This window comes from Callorhinchus milii, unplaced genomic scaffold, assembly GCF_018977255.1.
Source record: "Callorhinchus milii isolate IMCB2004 unplaced genomic scaffold, IMCB_Cmil_1.0 Scaffold15, whole genome shotgun sequence".
In the NCBI taxonomy this organism is placed as follows: Eukaryota; Metazoa; Chordata; class Chondrichthyes; order Chimaeriformes; family Callorhinchidae; genus Callorhinchus; species Callorhinchus milii.
This window is the reverse complement of record NW_024704756.1, coordinates 17,251,540-17,272,239: the sequence shown is the minus strand read 5'-3', so window position 1 is coordinate 17,272,239 and position 20,700 is coordinate 17,251,540. Positions and strand designations below refer to the sequence as shown.

Here is a 20,700-nt window from a genome sequence, read left to right as displayed (position 1 = left end):
GGTGAAGTGACCGTAAGCATAGTGGAAGAGGAAGGTCTTCAACAACAAGTAGTATTTGTATAGTGGAGCTAGGGAGTCTGGCAATGAGGGCATTGGAAAATTGAAGTGGGATATATACAGAGGCTTTTACATAAAAATCTCAAAATATTTGACAAATGTGGTGGACACGAAGTGGGAAGAGATTAAAGTAGTAATCAGAGGTTTGTAACTACTAATGTGCCTTTTCCATTCTCTTCCAGTTGCAGTTCATGTAGAGACAGAGGAGCTGTGTCAAAACAAGGTTCACTAAGCACCAAATATCTGGATGAAGGCAGATGAACACAGACTCTAGGCTTTCTCGTTGTTTAAACTATCTGTCACTGAGCTTACATTATCTCATCAATTCCTAATCCACTTTACTAACGCACACACCAGATTTGGAAATCCAGTGCTGTACAGAGTCTGTCCAACCTGTCGTGGTCACTCACCCTCACACAGGCTCGAGTTCTGTAGTGGTCACTCACCCTCACACAGGCTCGAGTTGCTGTTGGTGTTCAGTAACACCCATCAAGGGCAGGCATTTTTCTTTTTCATTGTTGAGCAAAACTAAAATTGTTTTTGATGAGAAAAGTCACAACTCCTTATTGGTGACTGAACAGAAACCTGCAGAATAAAAAGTTGAGGTTGATACTGTAACTGAATCTGGATAAAGTTCTAAAAATGCTAATAATTTCCAAATCTACCCCCCCCCCCCACCCCGCGGCTTTAACCAGCCCCGATATGCGAGAATTGTTGAAGGGTTTGGTTTACCAGTATTTATTGGGTAATGGTAAGGCTTTATAAGAACATTTACAGAAAATAACTTTATTTTCACAATTTTTTTAATGTGTGGAAAAATTCAAGCTAATGGGGTGGGGGGGGGGAGAGACCCCTTATATAGTTAGAAACCTTGGAAAACTCAGCGTTAAAGTTGCAGCACATTTCCCAGGTTACAGTTGCGAATCTCTCCAACATGTAAGGGTTTGATCAGGGATATCTGATGCGTAAACATTCAGGACAAATGGTGGAGGGTAACAGGTGGAGCAGGTGAATTCAGTGTGCTTTGTTGAGTGGATTTCAGATTACAATTAGTATATAATAGTCTGGTCTGATCATGTGAAGACTTGAATTTGCTGCAGGTTGCAATGGAGTTAGCATGTTCAGGGTGGAAGAGTTTCAATTGCCAGCAGAGTAGGGATAGTGAGTTGTAAGTGATCCCTCAGGAGTAGTCTCTGTCTTACTCCTTGTCTTTCCAGACCATGAAACCACAGCTTGTGTATAAAATAAATTGAATGGAAGGATATTGTGTTACAATATTACAGTACTGCAAAATGACTGTCTAAGAATGTAACTGTCAATACACAGCAGATGCCTCGGTTGTGCTTCTCTAGTCTGAATGTATATGTGTGTGTGTGTGTGTGTTCAAAACAGATGTGCTGCACAGTCTACATCCTGGGATTGCAGTTGAGCAATTGAGAACCAAATGGTGACTACAAATCTTCTCACATACTAAAACAAAGTAGAAAGAATTCAGGACAATTTTTCTCAGTCACAAGCAGTTTGAGGTTTGCTCTTCATTTCTCACACCTGAAATAGCACTTTCCCCTTTGCTTCCTCCCCCCTCCCCCCTAACCTATAGCACTACTGTACTGTAAGTATAGTGTCAATCTATAAAGGGTGATTGTTCACACAGGTTGGACTGAATCCTGTATAACTTTGTGCCAACTCAGACTGTTCAGATGTAGCTGGTGATGAGTAACCACAATTTTATATAACAATTACTGTTGGAATGTGATGTAAAGTTTGGTATGCATATAGCACAGCTCTTCCTTGTTCTATAAAATGCAAAAATAGCCCAGAAGATTTTGTATTAGTTTAACTCTTTATAAAATTTAACTGCAAACTTACTGACCAATGATCAGAAGATTGCATTGTTCTGTTACTATTTATTTATAATTATCATTAATGTTTTCCCCCTTCTTGAGTTTGCAATGTTTTAATACTTCACATCACTTGTGTGGACTCGGTATTTTGTTGAGGGGGGAACCAAACTGAAATCACTTGGAGCATTAGACAAGTTTGAGGAGTTTGGGAATTTGCTGCTTGGTGTAAGAGACCCTTGCTCCTGCACTTGGAATTTGCTGTCTTGCATCTTTTTGATAAGTTTAGAGTGGAACTCTTATTCAAGCTTTTTTTTTTGGGGGGGGGTTGCGAGCAGGTAGAAGAGAGTGGGGGAGGGGAAAGGAATGTGAAGTTGCATCTGCACTCTTTTTGAAATCTGCCAAATAGGATAATGCTACACAATTATTTCTCTGGATTTTCATGTCAATGCACAAGAAAATAACTGTTGACTGCTTTAATCATTTTTTTTAAACTCCTCGTATGTTACCCACTGATTGTCCAACATGCATTTTCAAACTCTGGGCAATAGCTGTGGATTTTTGTTCTGCAGATTTATACAGTGCCAAGAATGGAGGGGAACCTCCAGCGGCTGGCCTACATACACACAGACTTCTGTCCTCTTTATTTCAACACAGAGCAACACTTTTGATGTAATACATTTGAACAATTTAAAGAGACAGTATTCACATATTAAGGTGTGCTCGTTTTATGTTGGGTTTAGTTACCTTTCATTGGTCAGACAAATGGGAGTTGATTTTCTTTCTACTCCTCCTCTTCGCCCATCCCCAAAACAAATGGCTGGAGACCTAACAATTAAGATAACTTGCTGTTTTGTTACTGATTGTTGTTGTGAGCAGAGGGAAGCTAGTAACTGATTGATCAGGAGCCAGGCCGTGCACTTTTAATTTCTGGCATGGCCCAGACCAAAGAAGGCCAGGTGGACCTTTCATCCCTGAAATGTGCTATAATATGTAGACCATATTACAGTATGAAGCACCCTGTCTGTAGCACCATTGAAGAGTGCTCCTATGCTGGCTACGTGCTGGATCAGCCTAGAGGTAGAATGAATTTGTTGCATAAAATGCACCTTGTAAAATGAACAATCACAATATTATCCTTCCAAAAGCTTGGAATTTGCCATCACTTCAGAGTTGGGGCTTGCCTGTCGAGAGCTTTGCTGGCTTGTGGGCTGGAGAAGCAGGCTGCATTGTCAAGCCTGATAATAAGTTAGTATTACACATAAAGTTTATGCAGGTAACTGATAAAAGGCTTAGAATAAGGAAATGGCAAATTTTAGGCATTCATTTGATAGCAATAAATAACTGTACATGTCTCTGATGCCAACTAAAACCTGTTTATTTCTCTCCATAACATTCAGTGGAGCCTGCAGAACACTGTCAATTCAAAGCAGATATCAGAAACTTCATATGTTTATTATTCATTAAAACATCCCCTTGGGAAAGTGCTATTCCCCTCATTTTAACTTGTTCCACATTGTACAGTATTTGGTATCCTTTCTGGTTGTGAAATGAATGCTAGAGTTGCAATTTAACCCCAAAACTAATGCTAGGGCCCCTTTTTACTAGACAGTGTCAGGGAGTTGTGCTCTTATCAAGTGCCAATAACTACTACTCATCTGTACAGAACAAGCCCGAAACAAACTGCACAACGTATGTTTCGATGTACACGAGGTGAAGCGTTGGTTTTAGAAGGATTTTTGTTTTGCAGGTATATATCCTTGTATCTTTATATGCAATTTAATTTGCTCACATTTACAAGGCAATTACCTATTACCTCTCCCTCCTCCTCTTCCCCCCCATCTCTCACTTTTGTAATTTCATTAGATTTGGTTTGAATGGAGGCTCCCATTGAAGCTTGTATATAAATATTTTTGTAAAACAATGCAGGCTTTAGCTCTGAGGTTGGGGTTCTTGGTGCTACGATGTTGGGTCAGTAAATGGGATGATCAATGAGGGAGAATATTAATGTGACCACACATCCTTACCTGAATGCTGTCTCTTCAAATTCCTAAACAGTATACTACGTTTAGATGCTTCCCTCAGTACAGTCTTGAACCTAAAGTCACACAACCACCTCTTAAGAGTTAAGTGACTTCAAAAATGAGTCGCATTGCTAGAAGTATTTCCTTCACACTATAAACTACCTTTTGCACCATTAACAGGCTTGTTACATATTTAGTGTATTAATGCAATCCAACATTTATATGTATCACTGTGGTAAATGTGTGAGCACTGAAAATGGGGCAATTACCCTTGATTTTAGTGTTAGGTGGGAGGGGGGAGTGAACAATATAAATAAATTACAGCACTGTGGATCGGTGCTTCTTTGTAAATAAGTGCAGGAATTTCCTTTCTGTTTTGGGTAGTTTGTGCTGTGAGGGGAAAATACGATCTTTCTGTCAATTGCAACAAATGAAATGACGCTGTTGTATTGCATTTTTGCAGATTATATTTTTTGAGTAATTGAAACTTGTATATGTTATCATTTATACATTTACAGTAACTAGTAAACATAGAAAAATAGCAAATTTCATCAGGGTTGTATTTGATTCTGAAATCCGTGTATGGGCAAGTGCATTATTGCATAATAAACAAAATGTATGAAAAGGTGTTGCTAGTTGACTTTTGTTCTGTTTATGATTCTTTGACCCCTATCCATCAATTTGCTGAAGGGGTGAGAGAACGCATGAGATTGCTACAGCCTCTGGGTTAGGATTGAAAGGATGGCTCCAGCCTTGCTGGATTTAATCCTGGATCATTTACCAAACTTGGATATGCAATTTGATAACAAGGAATTAAAGTATGTAATGGCCTATTTTACTGAACATTTTTGCTTAAAAAAAATTCTGCAATATCCTTTACACCAAATCCTATGTTGCTGTCCATTTGATTCAACAAGTCTACACTAGTGTTCTGTTCACAATGTATTTATTGTGATCCCACTCTACAGCTTGTTTCCCTTTAATGCCTTAACTATTCTCGTTGGAGTGCTTTGAATTTTTTCAAACAACATAGTCTTGAGAAGATATGATTTAGTTGGTTCATTTTTTGGGGTCTAGTACATGTCATTTAGTAATACTAATAATACCTGTATTTAGTAATAAGCATTGCATCTTGTATTGCGTTATGTCAGGTGGCCGATTCGCAGAAAACACTGAAGTTCTGTGGGCAAACACGGCAGCCAATTTGTACAGCTCTGTCCTTGACTGGTTCAGGTCGTACCTTCATCTCCACAAACGGTTTCTCCTCCAGCCCACGCACTGTCTAATGCGACGTTCCTCAGGGCTCTGTCCTTGGTCCCCTCCTCTTCAATATCTACATGCTCCCTCTTGGTGACATCATCCGCAGACATGGGGTTAACTTCCACATGTATGTGGATGACACCCAACTGTAACACTCTGCCTCCCCCCTTGACTCCAGGACCCACTGCTGTCCTGACAGAATGTCTGTTAGACATCAAATCCTGGATGAAAGCGAACTTTCTTCAGTTGAACTTCAACAAGACTGAGGCTCCTGATTGGCTCCCATCAGCGCCTCCACACCTCAGGCGCTGACAGCATCACCATTCGATGTTTGCACACTCCACCTCACTGAGCCAGTCCAGAACCTTGGGGTCTTGTTTGACCCTTAACTATCCTTTCTATCCCACATCTGTACCATGACCTGTTCTACCTTCCTTCACCTCCACAACATCGCCCGACTCCGCCACTGTCTCACCACAGCGCCCGAGACCCTCACACACCCCTTCATCACATCCAGACTCCACTGCTCAAACTCCCCACTGGTCGCCCCCCAGGGCTGCCCATCGTCCAGCAACAGCTTGGATTTATCCACCGCCCTCCCCGCGCCGGGCCCGGGGGGGGGGTGTGGGTGCCGGGCCGGGGGGGGGGGGGCAGTGTGGTGCCGGGCCCGGGGGGGCGGTGTGGTGCCGGGCCCGGGGGGGCGGTGTGGGGCCGGGCCCGGGGGGGGGGCGGTGTGGGCCGGGCCCGGGGGGGGGGTGGTGTGGGAGAGCCGGGCCCGGGGGGGGGGGCGGTGTGGTGCCGGGCCCGGAGGGGCGGTGTGGGGCGGGCCGGGGGGGGGGGCGGTGTGGGGCCGGGCCCGGGGGGGGGGGGGGGGGGGGCGGTGTGGTGCCGGGCCGGGGGGGGGGGGGCGGTGTGGTGCCGGGCCCGGGGGGGGGGGGGGGGGGGGCGGTGTGGTGCCGGGCCTCGCGGCGGAGTGGGGAAGGCAGAGCCGGTCGTGGGGCGGATGTGCGGTAGAAAGGAGAGTTGAGGGTCAGACAAGAACTCAGTGCAGCCCCGTGTCCACACAGCCTCGGGTCAGCGTCTCATCTGAAGGATGGCACCTCTGACCATACAGTGCGCAGTAAAGCAATGGCCAAGAGCGCCCCCTGTGGGGGAAGCGGCTGCTCGATTGTGAGTGACAGTGCAAACAGCCACACACTGGCGCTGCGGCCGGGATCCAGCCAATGGGCGGCGGGAGGAGGCCGGGATCCAGCCAATGGGCGGCGGGAGGAGGCCGGGATCCAGCCAATGGGCGGCGGGAGGAGGCGGGAGCTGGTGGCGGCCAATGCGCCTGCGCGGGGGCGGGGGCTCGCTCTCAAGATGGCGGCGACCAGGGGCAGCGGTGACAGCGACAGCGCGGTGGCGGCTCTCGGCCCGTCCGCGGCCCGCAAGCACCTGGGCATCCCCGAGGCCGTGTTCGTGGTAAGCGGCGACGGGCAGGAGGCGGCGGAGGCCCTGGGGGACGTGTGGTGGCGGGACTGAGGCCTTCGCGGGGAGCGGCGGCTCCGTCCCTATGGAGACCCCGAGCTGCTCAGGGCCTCTCCCGCAACGCCCCCGGCGGCCGCCCCGCCCCGCCCTCACCCGCCCCAACTCCACCCTCACCCGCCCACACCCGCCCCACCCTCACCCGCCCACCCCCACCCGCCCCCTCACCGCCCCACTCTCACCCGCCCACCCCACCTCACCTGCCCAACCTCCGCCCCCCCTTCACCGGCCCAACCCCGCATTCCTCACCCGCCCAACACCCGGCCCACCCGCCAACCCCACCTTCACCTGCCCAACCCCGCCATTCCTCAGCTGCCCAACCCCTGCCCCACCCTCATGCACCTCACCCTCATCTGCCCAACCCCGCCCCACCCTCTCCTGCCCAACCCCCGCCCCACCCTCATGTACTGGCAGATCCTCCCCGGCTTCTCTGTGAGCAAAGCAGCCCTCTTGCAGGGAATCTGAGAGCCAATGTCAGGGCCTGTGACTCACAGTCCGGGCTGACACCCCTGTGGTGCTGGTGGGAGCACCTCGTCAGAGATACTGTCCTTCAGATGAGACATTAAACCGAGATCCTCTTTGTGTGTTGAGATGGATGTTAAAGATCTTGGTACTATTGAAAAAGAGAGAATCCTGTCTGACAATACTCCAGATTCACTTTGATCATCCACTTTATAGCCGTTTGCGCAGACAAACAGCATGCACAAATTGGCTGCCCCATTCACCTCCCCAAATACATAGTCACTATATACAGTAAATCCTGTGAAGCGGAATGTTGTGGAGAGTTGTTGATGCAGATTAGCTGCATTGTTTGCCAACGTAGCCCGAGTGACTGCATTTAATAATAATAATAATAATAATCCTTGCATTTGATATAGCGCTTTTCACGTCGGGACGTCCCAAAGCGCTTCACAGAACACACTGTAAAGTGAATTGACTGTATATTTGTGGGCGAACGCGGCAGCCAATTGCGCACAGCAATGTCCCATTGGAGGGATTTTGGAGGGATTATTATTAGGCTCTGTTGGAGTAAGGAAACTTGCCCGAGGTTTCGCCCTCTGCCTGGAATTGAACTCAGGTCTCTCACTTGCAAAGCGAGTGCTCTAACCACTGAACTACAGGACTCCACACTCAACATAACTTATGTGAAATGCTTTGAGTCATTTCAATGGTAGGGCTCTATTATAATTAAACTATTATTTATTATGTTGGTAACTCAGATCAATCAGGTAGTTCCCTATAGGTGTTACATATGTTGTAGATTGATCTCCTCCTGAAGTGTTGGTTTTGAATGAGTGCTTTGAGCTTTTGGGAATAATCGCAACACATAACAACACGGTGCAGCTGGAGGCAGCTGATCAGCAGCGTGATCTTGTGAGTCTTGCCCTCCACAGTCTTGCTCCCCCCATACCTCTCCGACCTCCTAACCCCCTACCACCCTGTTTGCTCCCTCCGCTCAGCGGGCTCCAGCCTGCTTCACGTCCCCCGCCTTTCTCGCCTCATTATCGGCGGGCAGGCCCTCCGCCACTCTGCACCCATCCTCTGGAACTCCCGCAGTCCTTCCGTCTCACCCCCTCCCTCATCACCCTCAAGACCCTCCTCTTCAACCGTGCTCTCGATCTCCCTGCTTCCTCCCCTGCCCTCCACCCTCCCCCACCCCGACCCTCATCTTGCGTCTGTCCAGCGCCTTGGGATATCCTCCCGACGTGAAAGGCGCTATACAAATGTAAGGTTGTTGTTGTTGTGGCCTGGTGGTTGCTAGGAGCACTGAAAATCTACTGGGATGTTAATTAGAAAATGTCAGATTTTCCATAGCCTCTCATCTACTCATTAATTTCTAGGTTATTGTTGTAAACTGATGCATGACACTAGGCGGTGGAGAAATGGTGGAGAAGCACATAAGCCAGAATTATTATTTATAACTGAGTGTGGCATTGTTGTTGTATTTAATGGAAACTCTAGTGCTGAAGCTATGTGTGCAGAGTGTTTGTCACTGTTCATTGACTGCCCACATTGGTGCTGAAGCTGCTCTTGTGTTAGTAAATGCCTGGGTGTGACTGAAGAACTCTTTTCAGTGGGTTAGGGTTATTTTTGTTGTGTATCAACAAAAACTGTAAGTGATGTACTAATTTTAGTAATGCTGGGCTACATTATCACTATTATTTACTAATTGGTAGTATGGGTCTGTGGCTGAAACAATAAAGGCATGAAACATACAATAAGTAATACGCAGGTTACAGTGAAGATGAACTATTGCTGCTTCATCAGTTCTCAATCCGATTACTAAAAAGTAATGTTTGTGTAGAGTTTGTGGAGTGTCAATCTGGCCCTTCTCCCTGGAGGAAAGTTCAGTCAAGTTTAAATTGAAACATGTTGATGAGGATTTTCTCCCTCTCCCTCCCTGGATGCACTTGGTTTCACTTGGATGAGAAACAGTCCAGAGCGGATACCTTCACATCCCACAAATATACAGTCAATTCACTTTACAGTATATTCTGTGAAGCTCTTTGAGATGTCTAGAAGACGTTGAAAGTGGTATATCAAATGCAAGGATTATTATTTATTATTATCCTTTTGTTCCATGCTTTGTCAGAGTCTTTAAAACACTAGCGAGGATAAGACAAGTCCACAAATAGAAATCAAAGTAAAATGTTTACTGCAGGCGCTGTAGAAATAGAACCGACGCATCAGCACTGCACCCATCGGACAAGTGTTACTCCAGCAAGTTTTTCTCGCCTACTCTCCAGTAACCCGTCTTGTTCATTCACTTTATGTTGTCCACCTCCTATCTGACAGGAAGATGTAGTGGCCTTTATGAAGCAGGCTGGTAATGAAACAGCGGACCTGGTGTTGAGGAGGCTGGACGAGCAGTACCAGAAATACAAATTCATGGAATTGAACTTATCGCAGAAAAAGAGAAGGTGAGCATCAACTGTTAGTGGAGGAGAAACTTCTCTGATCCCTGTGCACGGTGTTCAGCTGAGCATGGCAGTATGATTCAGCGTGCTCTAAACAGGAAACAGAGAGTGGGTCACTTCTACAGCAAGTGAGAGACATGCCCCCGCCCTTTAGATCTCTCTCATCGGTCAGATAAATGCCCCATCCCTCAGTATATATCTTGTTATGTGGGGAAAATATTCTCTCATTGTGACCTCCTTGAAGCCAGCTTTAAGCCAGCCTTTGTTGAAATCACCTGTTACAATTGCACTGTGTTTGAAATGTTTCATAGCAGACACACAGCAATTGAGGTGTTGGCCTGACTTTCCCCACTGTTGGTGACTGGGAGCGGTGCTGCCCTTTGCTGCTAGGAAATCTAGCTTCCTGTGCCTTGTGTGTGTGTGTTATTGTGCGTGGTGTGTCAAGTGCTCTGAGACGCTACGCTGCGTGGAGGGCATGATGTAAGTGCAAGTTGTTGTTGTTTGTGTGTGTGTGTGTGTGTGCTTCTGTGTAGAAGAAAGAGACCAAGAAATCAAAGAAAGCCACATCCATGCAGAACAATCTGCCCTTGAATATATGACGAGAGTCAAATTGGACACAGTCCAGTCTCCTCAGCTCACAGCCACCAGCAGACCCTGGGAGGAGGGAGAGTGCTCGCAGTTTGTGTGGAAACTCTGGACTGGGAGAGACTGATGGCGGTGCTAAGGGAAAGCTTAAACCCGGCCCTTGGTGCGCTGTTGATGTAATTATAGGCAGGTTGTGCATTGTGTATGTTCTTCCACTTTACAAGTTTACAGCTTCTATAAAAGGTGATTGCTTTGTTTTAAAAACAGAGGCATTTTACACTTGTCTTTTATTCTCCCCAGGCTAAAAAGTCAAATCCCAGAAATTAAACAGACTTTAGAGATCTTAAGACACATGCAGAAGAAAAAGGTAAAAATTCATCACAGCTTCAGAGGACCTGACCTTCAGCTGCTTTCCTGGCTGTACATGACTCGTTCCTGTTCTACCTGGTTCTTTGTGGGGGGTACCTAGAGGATCTGTCTGTGACCGTGTCGGGAAGGGGAATGCTATGAAAATGTCCCTCATTCAGGTCTGGCTGAATTCTAACTGGACTGGATTTTTTAGAGGCAATTTTCTTCCTTTTCCCTCCATCTTCCCACTTAACATACCACCCATAGTCAAGAGTTTGGGTGAGAGGTCCCCAGGAGGTGTACAGTGTGGAGTAACTAGCTCCTGTTTGTTTTATTCTGCCTGGTGCACAGTGAGATCAGGCGGCCTCTTGTGTTCCTCCGCTGAGCTGCTCCTGTACTGTTGTTTACTCTCACTGTTATTCTGATAAATCTTACTCTTGTTAATTTTTCTCTAGCTTGTTCCAATGTTGGAAATCTGAACAATAAGCGGTTGTTTTGCTTTAAACAATGCCGTTAAGTTCCTCACAGATTTTAAAAGCTTAGAATTATAAATCAGGTCCTTGTCCCATGGAGCATGCTGTTTACAATGTTCATGGTCCACAGGGACTGTGTGGATTGTTTCTCAACCTCAGAGTTGCCAATCCCTCGCCCCCGTTTCCTTGACACCACTCACACAGAGAACCATTCGTATGAATCGTCTCAAAAAGAGAAAGTGTAAAGTATGAATTGTGCTGAAGTGAAAGTGATCAGTAATGCTGCTCGGTGCGTGTCTACTGTTTATTCCCAAGGATTCCACAGATCCTATGGAGACGCGCTTCCTCCTGGCGGACAATCTCTACGCCAAAGCATCCATCGCTCCGACAGATAAAGTGTGCCTATGGTTGGGGGTAAGTTCAGATCCGTCGCTTCCGTTTGCACAGTGAAGTCTTTGCCCCCAAGCCGCTTGTCCCTAGAGGGACTAGAGGGTAACTGTGCAAATAAACCTCAGGGGAGGGGTTGCCAGGTCCTGGGGACGGGGCAGTAGGTGCCCGGGGACGGGGTAGTCGGTGTCTGGGGGCGGGGCAGTCGGTGTTAAAATCACCTTTTAACACTGTCAGTGTGGCTGTGGATGGAGGAAGAGAATGTGACAGTCCTATTATTTTGTGTGTTAGCCGCTTGCTGTGAAAGTATAAACCAGCGCTGGCCACTGATCAGCAATAAAATCCCAGCACAGAGCTCATTACCCTATCAGTTCCGAGTAAGCTCCAGCCAGCTCTCTGTCTCGCTTACCACAACCCGACAGTGAGTAACAAGCCAATGTCTCACACAGGCCAATGTAATGCTTGAATATGATATTGACGAGGCTCAGGCTCTGCTGGAGAAGAATCTATCCACTGCAACCCGTAACCTAGAGGGACTAGAGGAAGATCTAGATTTCCTGCGAGACCAGTTCACCACTACAGAAGTCAGTATCCTTTACACCCGATGAACCGTGAGCCTTTTTTAAAAGTCCCTTTAATTATATTGTGGGTAAGTATTTTGTTTTTAAAGCTCTGCTATTTCCTCAGTTCCGCCATCTCAATGAGGTCCCCACAAAAGCAGGCAGTTTGCCTCTGACCGGGCCTGGGGCTGTATCCAGGGGAAAATGCAAGCGCAAGCCATTACCTCTGATATCTCCTTGACTGTTTCTCTTACAGACATGGCGAGGGTGTATAACTGGGATGTGAAAAGGAGAAGCTCAGAAGCAGCCTCTAAGAATAGTGCATAATGCCACATACACACCACACATCTACCAACACACACACATATGCACACAAAACTATTTTTACACTTGGTTTAACTGTCAAAACTCACTGTTGTTTTCTCATTAAGAACCCCAGCAATTTGGCAAAATTTGCATTTCAGCCTTTTGAAATCGGAACAGCTACAGTGAAAGGTGAAATTGAAAAGCTTAAGAAAAAATTGCGGGAGAGAGAGAGCCTGAAATCACGGTTTATTTATTGGCGTAAACATGTTGGTTTATTGCATGCTTACATGCTGTTTGTGGGTGCGAAAAGACAAAGTCCACTGGGAGACGTGGAGAGGTTTGTGGGTGAGCAGCGGTGCAGCAGTCCGCAGCCCTGACATACAATCACCATAGATGCCTCGAGTATCCGAGCCACAAGTTATATTCTCAATGTGATATGACACCTGTAAAGATTTTGTACGGTTCTATCATGAGATGTTATTAAACTGCTGAATTCAAGAAAATCGCTGGTTTAAGCATTTCATGTCTTTTCAGGCAAAACAAGAGCTCGCGAATTCTCACCCATTCCCTCAACTCTAAACACAGATCTGCTGGATGCACTCCCCCCCCCCCCCCCCCACCCAACTCTCTATTGGCAGCTGAGTTTTCAGCTTTTATCCCCCCACCCCACCCCCACCCCCAGCCATTCTCTGGAACTCTCCCCAAATCCCTCGGCCTCACACTCTCTGTCCTCTGAAAGCCCTTCTCCCATCCTACCCCACTTTCCCGGTTTGCCCTGCGACGTACCCGATCTCTAAGGTGTTTTGAAATGTTCGTGACAGATCGTGGCCAGTCAAACTCACATAAGTCTGATCTGTATAAATCGCATAATCTTAAGTCTTACATTTGCCCAACTCCTGCTAAGAGTTTATATTCTATGGATGTTTGACATAATTTGTGCTTTGCATAAATCGTATTAAATGTCTGGTCCCAACTGATAGGCTTCTGTGAGGTTTACCATACCCCAATATACCTGTGAATACAGGGGCATATTGTGCAGCGCGTGGCCAGCAGTAACTCGTGTTCTTTCAGCTGAGAGAATGATTAACGCTAATGAGCAAACCGGGGAAGCAAAGGGAAATGCCGGGAATATATCTTACAGAAAATTAATATATTGGAGCTGTACAAAGCCGGGCACAGTTGTAGGTACTTATTTAGTAGGACGGCAGAGTTCAGCTAATGCAATTTCAGGCCCATGAGTGCTACTGAACTAATAACAACGTCAAATAACTAGTGGTTTCCTTCCAATATTACAAAAATCCACTTCTCGTCTACATCAGAATCTTGATACATCTGTAATATTACAGTAACTTGCTGTCACCAGCATAATAACCTCCACACTGGTGAGGGCCACCCGTGTTTATCTCAGTAGAACATTGACATGGTTCTGTGGGTGTTTTTCTCCACACCAGGCACCCAGTCTTGTCTCACTCTTGTGCTCGCTCTCCGGCTTGCGCCCCACACATGCGCTGTTTTATTTAGGGAGTGCTTTAGGACGTCCTGTCGTGAAAAACGCTACACAAATATCATTCGTTGTGTTGATATTTCTCTTCAGGAGGCAGCCACGATAGTGAGATGATTTATGGACTGGGAGCTCATTGCTTCGAATTCATGCAAGAGTTTGCTTGTCTGAGCCAGGCAGCACGGGGAGGCTGAATTGGGTGAAGAGTCACGTGTTCTATACTGTCGGAGAATCACTCACTGTCACTGTTTTATTTCACAGGGTAAAAGTCACACTGTATGAAGTTACTGTTTATTCAATGGGGTAAAGTTCTATCATATACAGGATATTGTTGACTTAATGAGACACAAATATCTTTATTCGTTTGTACAGACACTACACATGGGAGGCGAGTGGAGGCCTTTTTAACTTTGCAGATTCATAATTCTCACTAGTTATACCTCATTAACTTTATTTAGTATTATATTTCCCATATTTACTCTCTTCCAATTACCCCCCCAAACACTATCCTTGGTTGGGGCAAGATTATGTTTCTCAGTTACCCTTCCTTCTCCCCCCCCCCCACCCCAACAGAGACAGAGGGATTGGCTGAGCCCGGGACAGGGGGTATTGAGAGTCTGGCTCAGTACTTCCCAGTTCATACACAAACCAGCAATCGCTTGTTTTTATTCAGCAACTTTCTCTCAGGATTTATTTTAGCCAAAAAAAACTTTCTTATAAGTAACATTTCTGGTTTGTTCATTGCTGAATCTGCTCTGAATCCCAAACCAATCCATCCCAGGCCACGTCACAGGGAATGATCACCTCACTCCCCCGGGGCAGGGATAGATCGCTTGGATATAGTGGGGGGTGGGGGGAAGGGGCTTGACATTCTGCATAGCCCTGTGCTCCCCCCACCCTCCCCACACACACACACACGGATATCATCTCAGATTCTCCCTTCTCTGACAGGCATCAACTGGGGTTGGGGTGGGGACTGGCCGGTACGTACCTTCCTGGCTCAGGCTGTTGTTTGGAGCGTCGCGTATATGGCAAACAGTGATTTATTTTGATGCAAGTTTAAAAAGGCCCCGGTATTTATTTGGTACAGTCTCTATGAGTGAGGGAACGGATCCGGTTAAGCGTTTCCACCCGATAACCTAGCAGAAACACCGGCGTCCCGATTTGACGGCCTCCTCTGACGAGTGGACTACGTTGGGGACGAAGCCGCTCTTGACGCCCTCCCAGCCCTCCTGCATGGTGATCTCCCCCCTCCTGACCAGCTCGTAGATATCCCGGGTCAGCTCGGTGAAGGCCTGCTCCACGTTGATGGAATCCCGTGCAGACGTCTCGATGTACTTCATGTGATATGCGGCGGCCAGTTTCTCAGCCTCCTCTCGGGACACGTGGCGCTGGGCAGCCAGGTCACACTTGTGCCCCACCAGCACGAAGACAATCTGGAACGGCTGCACGTGTACCTTGGCCTCCTGCAGCCACTCATGTACGTTCTGGAACGATCGGCGGTTGGTGATGTCGAACAGGAGGAGTCCTCCCACCGAGTTCCTGTAGTACGCTCGCGTGATGGACCTGCAGGTAGGAGGAGGAGAGGGGAGAGATGTTACCAAGGCTGTTACTAGGTGTGAGACCATGCGTGGGGGGGGGGGGGGGGGGTTATGGCATTTGGTAACTATTACTAATATCAATAACATCAAATTACACCCCTGATTAACTGTGGCAGAGAGCAGCACTCTCACCTCTCAGTCTAAATCACAAGATGATGGGTTTAAGCCCACATCAGAGACTTTTAGCTCACGGTCCAGGCTGACATTCCATGCTTTGGGACGTCCACCCGACGTGAAAGGCGCTATACAAATATAATTTGTTGTTGTCAGTGCTGGGGATTAAACATAAAGTATTTTTCTATGCGAAGGGCATGATCCAAATGCCAGTGATTCTTGTTGTGGGGGGTGGGACGTGTGTGGGGGGGCGAGTTGCTGTGTTGTTGGAGGTGCCATCCTTCAAATGAGACATTAAACCGAGTTCCAGTCAGTCTGTACAGATGGATGTTAAAGATCCTGTGGCACTATTGGAAAAGAGAAGGCAGTTTCTTCCCCCAAATAATATTAATCATTCACTTCATGGCTGTTTGTGGACTGTCGCTGTGCACAAATTAGCTGACTCATTTAATAATAATAATAATAATCCTTGCATTTGATGTTGTGCTTTTCACGTCTTCTCGACGTCTCAAAGCGCTTCACAGAATAGACTGTAAAGTGAATCGACCGTATATTTGTGGGCGAAACGCGGCAGCCACTGGCACACAGCAGCGTCCCACAGACAGTCGTAGATTGAAAATGACCAATTTATTATTGTTTTTGTTTGTTTTGAGGGATTATTATCAGGGTATGGAGTAAGGAAACTTGCCCAAGGTTTCGCTCTGCCTGGAATTGAACCCAGGTGTCTCTTTGCCTAAGAACCACACAGTCACTACACTGTACAATAAAACCCTGTGATGCACTTGGAGACATCACAACGACGTGATAAAGTGCTGTATCAGATGTGGGTATTATTCACTGTGATGCTCAGTGTGAAACAATCAATAGCCACGAGGTGGCAGCTCTCCCGACTGGCGTCTCTGACCCTTGGGTGGGAAGTGAAAGCCATTCTCTGATGTGGTTGTGGAGAATCTCTGATGTTACAGCCAGTGGCTAAGGAATTGATTCTGTGCTTTTACATTGGGTTTTGTACCTTAATCTAATGAATCGTCATGAAAATCAGCCTCCCCGACCCCAGGCGCCATCCTCAGTCATGGCAGGTGATATCCCAGAGGTGGAAGGACAATAATATAAAATATCAATGAGAAGAGGAGGGGAATTGTCAAGGGTGGGGGGGGGGAACTTGAGGCTGACAGATGTGAGACTCTGAGACACTGGCCTCAGATCTCATCCCTGTCTGAGCTGCATTTCAACTCGACCACACAAGGCAAAGCTAACAGTGCCGTATTCATAGGGAATCCTGAACCAGAGCCGCGCTCGCTCAGTGCTGGATGGTGTCCAGCTCCCAGAGTGAATGGACAGAAAGCCAGAGCTCAGCCCCCACCATCTCTCGTTCCTGTCGTTGCTAAACACTATCATACAAACTTGGAGTTCAATTCCAGTCAGAGGGCGAAACCTTGGGCAAGTTTCCTTACTCCACACAGAGCCTAATAATAATAATAATAATAATAATAATCCCTCCAAAACTAAAAACAATAATTAAATTGGTCATTTTCAATCTACGACTGTTTGTGGGACATTGCTGTGCGCAATTGGCTGCCGCGTTCGCCCACAAATATACAGTCAATTCACTTTACAGTGTGTTCTGTGAAGCGCTTTGGGACGTCCTCCCGACGTGAAAAGCGCTATATCAAATGCAAGGATTATTATTATTATACAGCCGGCAGGAGAACATGCAACCTGCTTCACATGGTACATCTAAACAATTAGCCTGTTTAGATGGATGTTAAAGATGGAGGAGTCTTGTGGAGCCCCGTAGAGTAATGGTTAGTGGCTCCCCTCACAAGCGAGAGGACCCAGGTTTGATTCCCGGGCAGGGTGAAACCTTAGGCAAGTTTCCTTACTCCACACACACGCCTTGGTTTACCTAGCAGCAAGTAGGAACCCGCTTGTTAATCAATTGGCAGATCACTTCCCAGGGGTAGTAATCCTTTCCCACCCAAAAATAAAATAAAAAATAATAATTTGGTCACTCAATCCACGACTGCTTGTGGGACGCTGCTGTGCGCAGTCAACTGCCACGTTTTGTCCACAAAATATACAGTCACTCCACTTTACAATATATTCTGTGAAACACTTCGAGACATCTCAACGATGTGATAAGGCGCTGTATCAAATGCAAGGAGTATTATTAGTAGTAGTAGTAGTGTTTCCCTTATTACTCGTATTGATTGATGACGCCCAGTGTACATAGCTCCAGCTTATCTTCTGCGGACCTCTCCTGGGGACATGTTTTGCAGAATGTCTTCCCCTCAGAGCTGAATGAATCAGATCTCAGCCCCTCTGTAACCTGGTGCCCTAAGGCTGCCTCCCCAGTGCCAGGCTGCGCCACTCTGAGCTCCACTATCTGTGTATTTGTTCTGAAACTCATTCCCAGATGGTGGTCAATTCAACTGATTATCAAGAGGCTGAGATAAGCCAAGAGCAGATATTTGACAGCCACAAACTGTGTGCAATCGGCTGCCCCCAAAATAGAGTCAATTCACTTTACGGTATATTCTGTGAAGAGCTTTCAGACGTCTCGAAGACATGATAAGGCGCTGTATCAAACGCCAGGATATTATTAATTATTACAGTTGCACCTGGTCCCAGTCTGTCCGGCCATTTGGAAGCGGTTCTGTATGAGGATTGTGGTAGTGGGTTTGAGGCCCGAAATGAAGAATTTCCAAATGACTGAACTGGAGAATTCTCCACAATTTTACCCCATCATAAACGTCGAGGCCAAGTGGCTCTGAGCCTGTGGGGGGGGAGGGGGGGGGGGGGAGTGGTGCTCCAGTCACCAGCAGAGCCTCCCCCTCCCCTCCCCCTCCCCCTCCCCCCGTGAGTGCCATTGAATGGGAACATGAAGGTACCAATGAAGATTGTCATGAGATGAGGATGAGATGAGGGGGTTCTGCACAAAATGTTGTCCCCGTCCCCCCCCCCCCCCCCCCCAGCACTGAGGCCAAGAGAGATGGAGACCGAGGCAGTGCCCCCCCTCAGCACTGAGGCCAAGAGAGATGGGGAGATGGGGACCGAGGCTGCCCCCCCCCCCCCAGCACTGAGGCCAAGAGAGATGGGGAGATGGGGCCCGAGGCATCCCCCCCCCCCCCCAGCACTGAGGCCAAGAGAGATGGGGAGATGGGGCCCGAGGCTGCCCCCCCCCCCCAGCACTGAGGCCAAGAGAGATGGGGACCGAGGCTGCCCCCCCCCCCCCCCCCCCCGGAGCCCCTCAGCCTCTCCCCTCCGCTGTACCTGAAGCGCTCCTGTCCGGCGGTGTCCCAGATCTGCAGTTTGATGCGCTTTCCGGCCTCGATCTCCACCAAACGGGAGAAGAAGTCCACTCCCACTGTGGGGTCCGACACCTGAGCGAAGCGGCCCTCCGTGAAGCGGCGGATCAGACACGACTTCCCCACCGTGGAGTCCCCGATCACTATCAGCCGGAACTGATAGACCCAAATCGCCTCCATCTTCTGTGTGTGTGACCGCGGCTCCGAGTGAGGATGTCACTCAGAGAGAGGGGGGGGGGGGGGGGGTTCCGCCCGTGTGGCTCCAACCCCACAGGTGAGGGCTGGACTGGGTGAGGGGCTTCCGTACAGCCTCACCCTGAGGAGCCTCGGGGGGGGGCGGGGGGAGGCGGGGGGGGGGGGCGGGGGGGGGGGGTCGCGGATGGAGATGGGAGGATGGGGTCGGGGTGAGGAGGTTGGGTTGGGGCTCGGGAATGGGGTACAGGCGGACCGGGACAGGCAGTGAGGCTGAGAGACTCGACTCAGCCCCGGGCAGACCCCCCCCTCCCCCCCCCCTCTCTCTCTCTCTCTCTCTCTCTCTCTCTCTCCTCTCTCTCTCTCCCCCCCACCTCTCTCTCTCCCCCCCCCCTCTCCCCCCCGCAGCTCAGCTCCACAAACACCAACACAAAGAGCCGCCACTGCTCAACGCTCTGCCATCGGCCGGAGAGCAGCTCCTCACCCCCCCCCCCCCACCCTGTCCCTGTCCCCCCCCAACCTGTCCTGTCCCCTCACCCCCACCCTGTCCCTGTCCCCCCCCACCCTGTCCCTGCCCCCCCCCATCCTGTCCCCTCACCCCCACCCTGTCCCCCCCACCCTGTCCTGTCCCCCCCACCCTGTCCCTGTCCCCCCCCCACCCTGTCCCTGTCCCCCCCCCACCCTGTCCCTGTCCCCCCCCACCCTGTCCCTGTCCCCCCCCACCCTGTCCCTGTCCCTCCCCTGCCCTGTCCCTGTCCCCCTCACCCCCAACCCGCAACCCCCCGGGCAACACACAGCCCCCCCCCCCCCCCCCCGGGCAACACACAGCCCCCCTCCCAATCCCAGGCAACACACAGCCCCCCTCCCCACCCCCCCGGGCAACACACAGCCCCCTCCCACCCCCCCGGGCAACACACAGCCCCCCTCCCCACCCCGGGCAACACACAGCGCGCCCCCGCCCCATCCCGCACCACCCCGGGCGGTACACAGCCATTCCCCACACCCCCCATGCTCCTTATGGGTAGCTCAGCCCCCGCACCCCAGGGTCAACACCCAGACCCCCCCCCCACCCTTCTCATCTCAGCCCAGCTCAGCTTGTAAAGAGATGTAAGAAAGTGCCGGGGTTTGGGGTTTTAACTTAATCAATAATAATAATTAACATCTTTGCATATGATTTTGCACCTTGTAGGTCTCACGTGGCTTCAGGGGATTTTATTGCAAAGTGTTGTGACTAACGGATGGAAATTCGGAGCTCGTTTTTAATGTCTCATCTGAAGGACGGCGTCTCCGACCAAACAGCGCTCCCCCATCACACACAGCCCTGGAGCCAAAACATCGTGGGCAGACTGCACAGGGAGCTCGACTGTCTCTAAGTTGTGCCGAAGCTGATGATGTGGAGAGCATGTTGGGCTGCCCTGCTCCCTGACTGTACCCGTGTTCCCAGTGATAACAGCAGCCCCCACCCCTACCCCGCCATCACTCTCTCCACTCTGCTGCTCCCATCACTGAACAATGTGTTTGTTAGCAAATTGGTTACCTTCAAGTCACTAGTTTGTGTTTAAAATGGTTGTTGCTTAAACAACGGAGTTTGTAGATTGGCTGATCAACTGATTGCCTTTTACCTGACTAACCCTGACCTCCTCGGCAGGATTATACCCCAACATGTCGCCACTGCGCCTCCTCTCACTCGGCACGAGCCAG

General features: G+C 48.8%; 3 protein-coding genes across 6 annotated transcripts in view; 2 read left to right on the top strand and 1 right to left on the bottom strand.

Moving 5' to 3' along the window:
* si:ch211-200p22.4 (phosphatidylinositol-binding clathrin assembly protein) overlaps positions 1-4,547 on the top strand; it is a 45,556-nt gene extending 41,009 nt beyond the window's left edge. For 3 of the 4 annotated variants that reach the window (XM_042340888.1, XM_042340887.1, XM_042340886.1), the window contains one exon: positions 240-4,547. In XM_042340888.1, the coding sequence (XP_042196822.1) occupies positions 240-254 (15 nt within the window). In that variant the 3' untranslated portion in view covers positions 255-4,547. The remainder of the gene's footprint in view (positions 1-239) is intronic. The other variant, XM_042340889.1, reaches the window with a different exon arrangement.
* Positions 4,548-6,535: 1,988 nt separating this feature from the next.
* On the top strand, positions 6,536-12,779 carry vbp1 (von Hippel-Lindau binding protein 1). Its single transcript, NM_001292684.1, is given in 6 exon segments — positions 6,536-6,643; positions 9,503-9,627; positions 10,510-10,576; positions 11,346-11,444; positions 11,867-12,005; positions 12,234-12,779. Coding segments are annotated over 6 exon segments (603 nt in total). The 5' UTR covers positions 6,536-6,541; the 3' UTR covers positions 12,305-12,779.
* A 1,561-nt stretch (positions 12,780-14,340) lies between these two features.
* On the bottom strand, positions 14,341-19,060 carry LOC103172512 (ras-related protein Rab-39B). The gene is made up of 2 exons (XM_042340592.1): positions 18,773-19,060; positions 14,341-15,350 (listed from the first exon to the last, which is right to left on the bottom strand). The coding sequence occupies exons 1-2, from the start codon at positions 18,985-18,987 to the stop codon at positions 14,924-14,926; spliced, it is 642 nt and encodes a 213-aa protein (XP_042196526.1). The 5' UTR covers positions 18,988-19,060; the 3' UTR covers positions 14,341-14,923.
* Between the last annotated feature and the right edge of the window lie 1,640 nt (positions 19,061-20,700).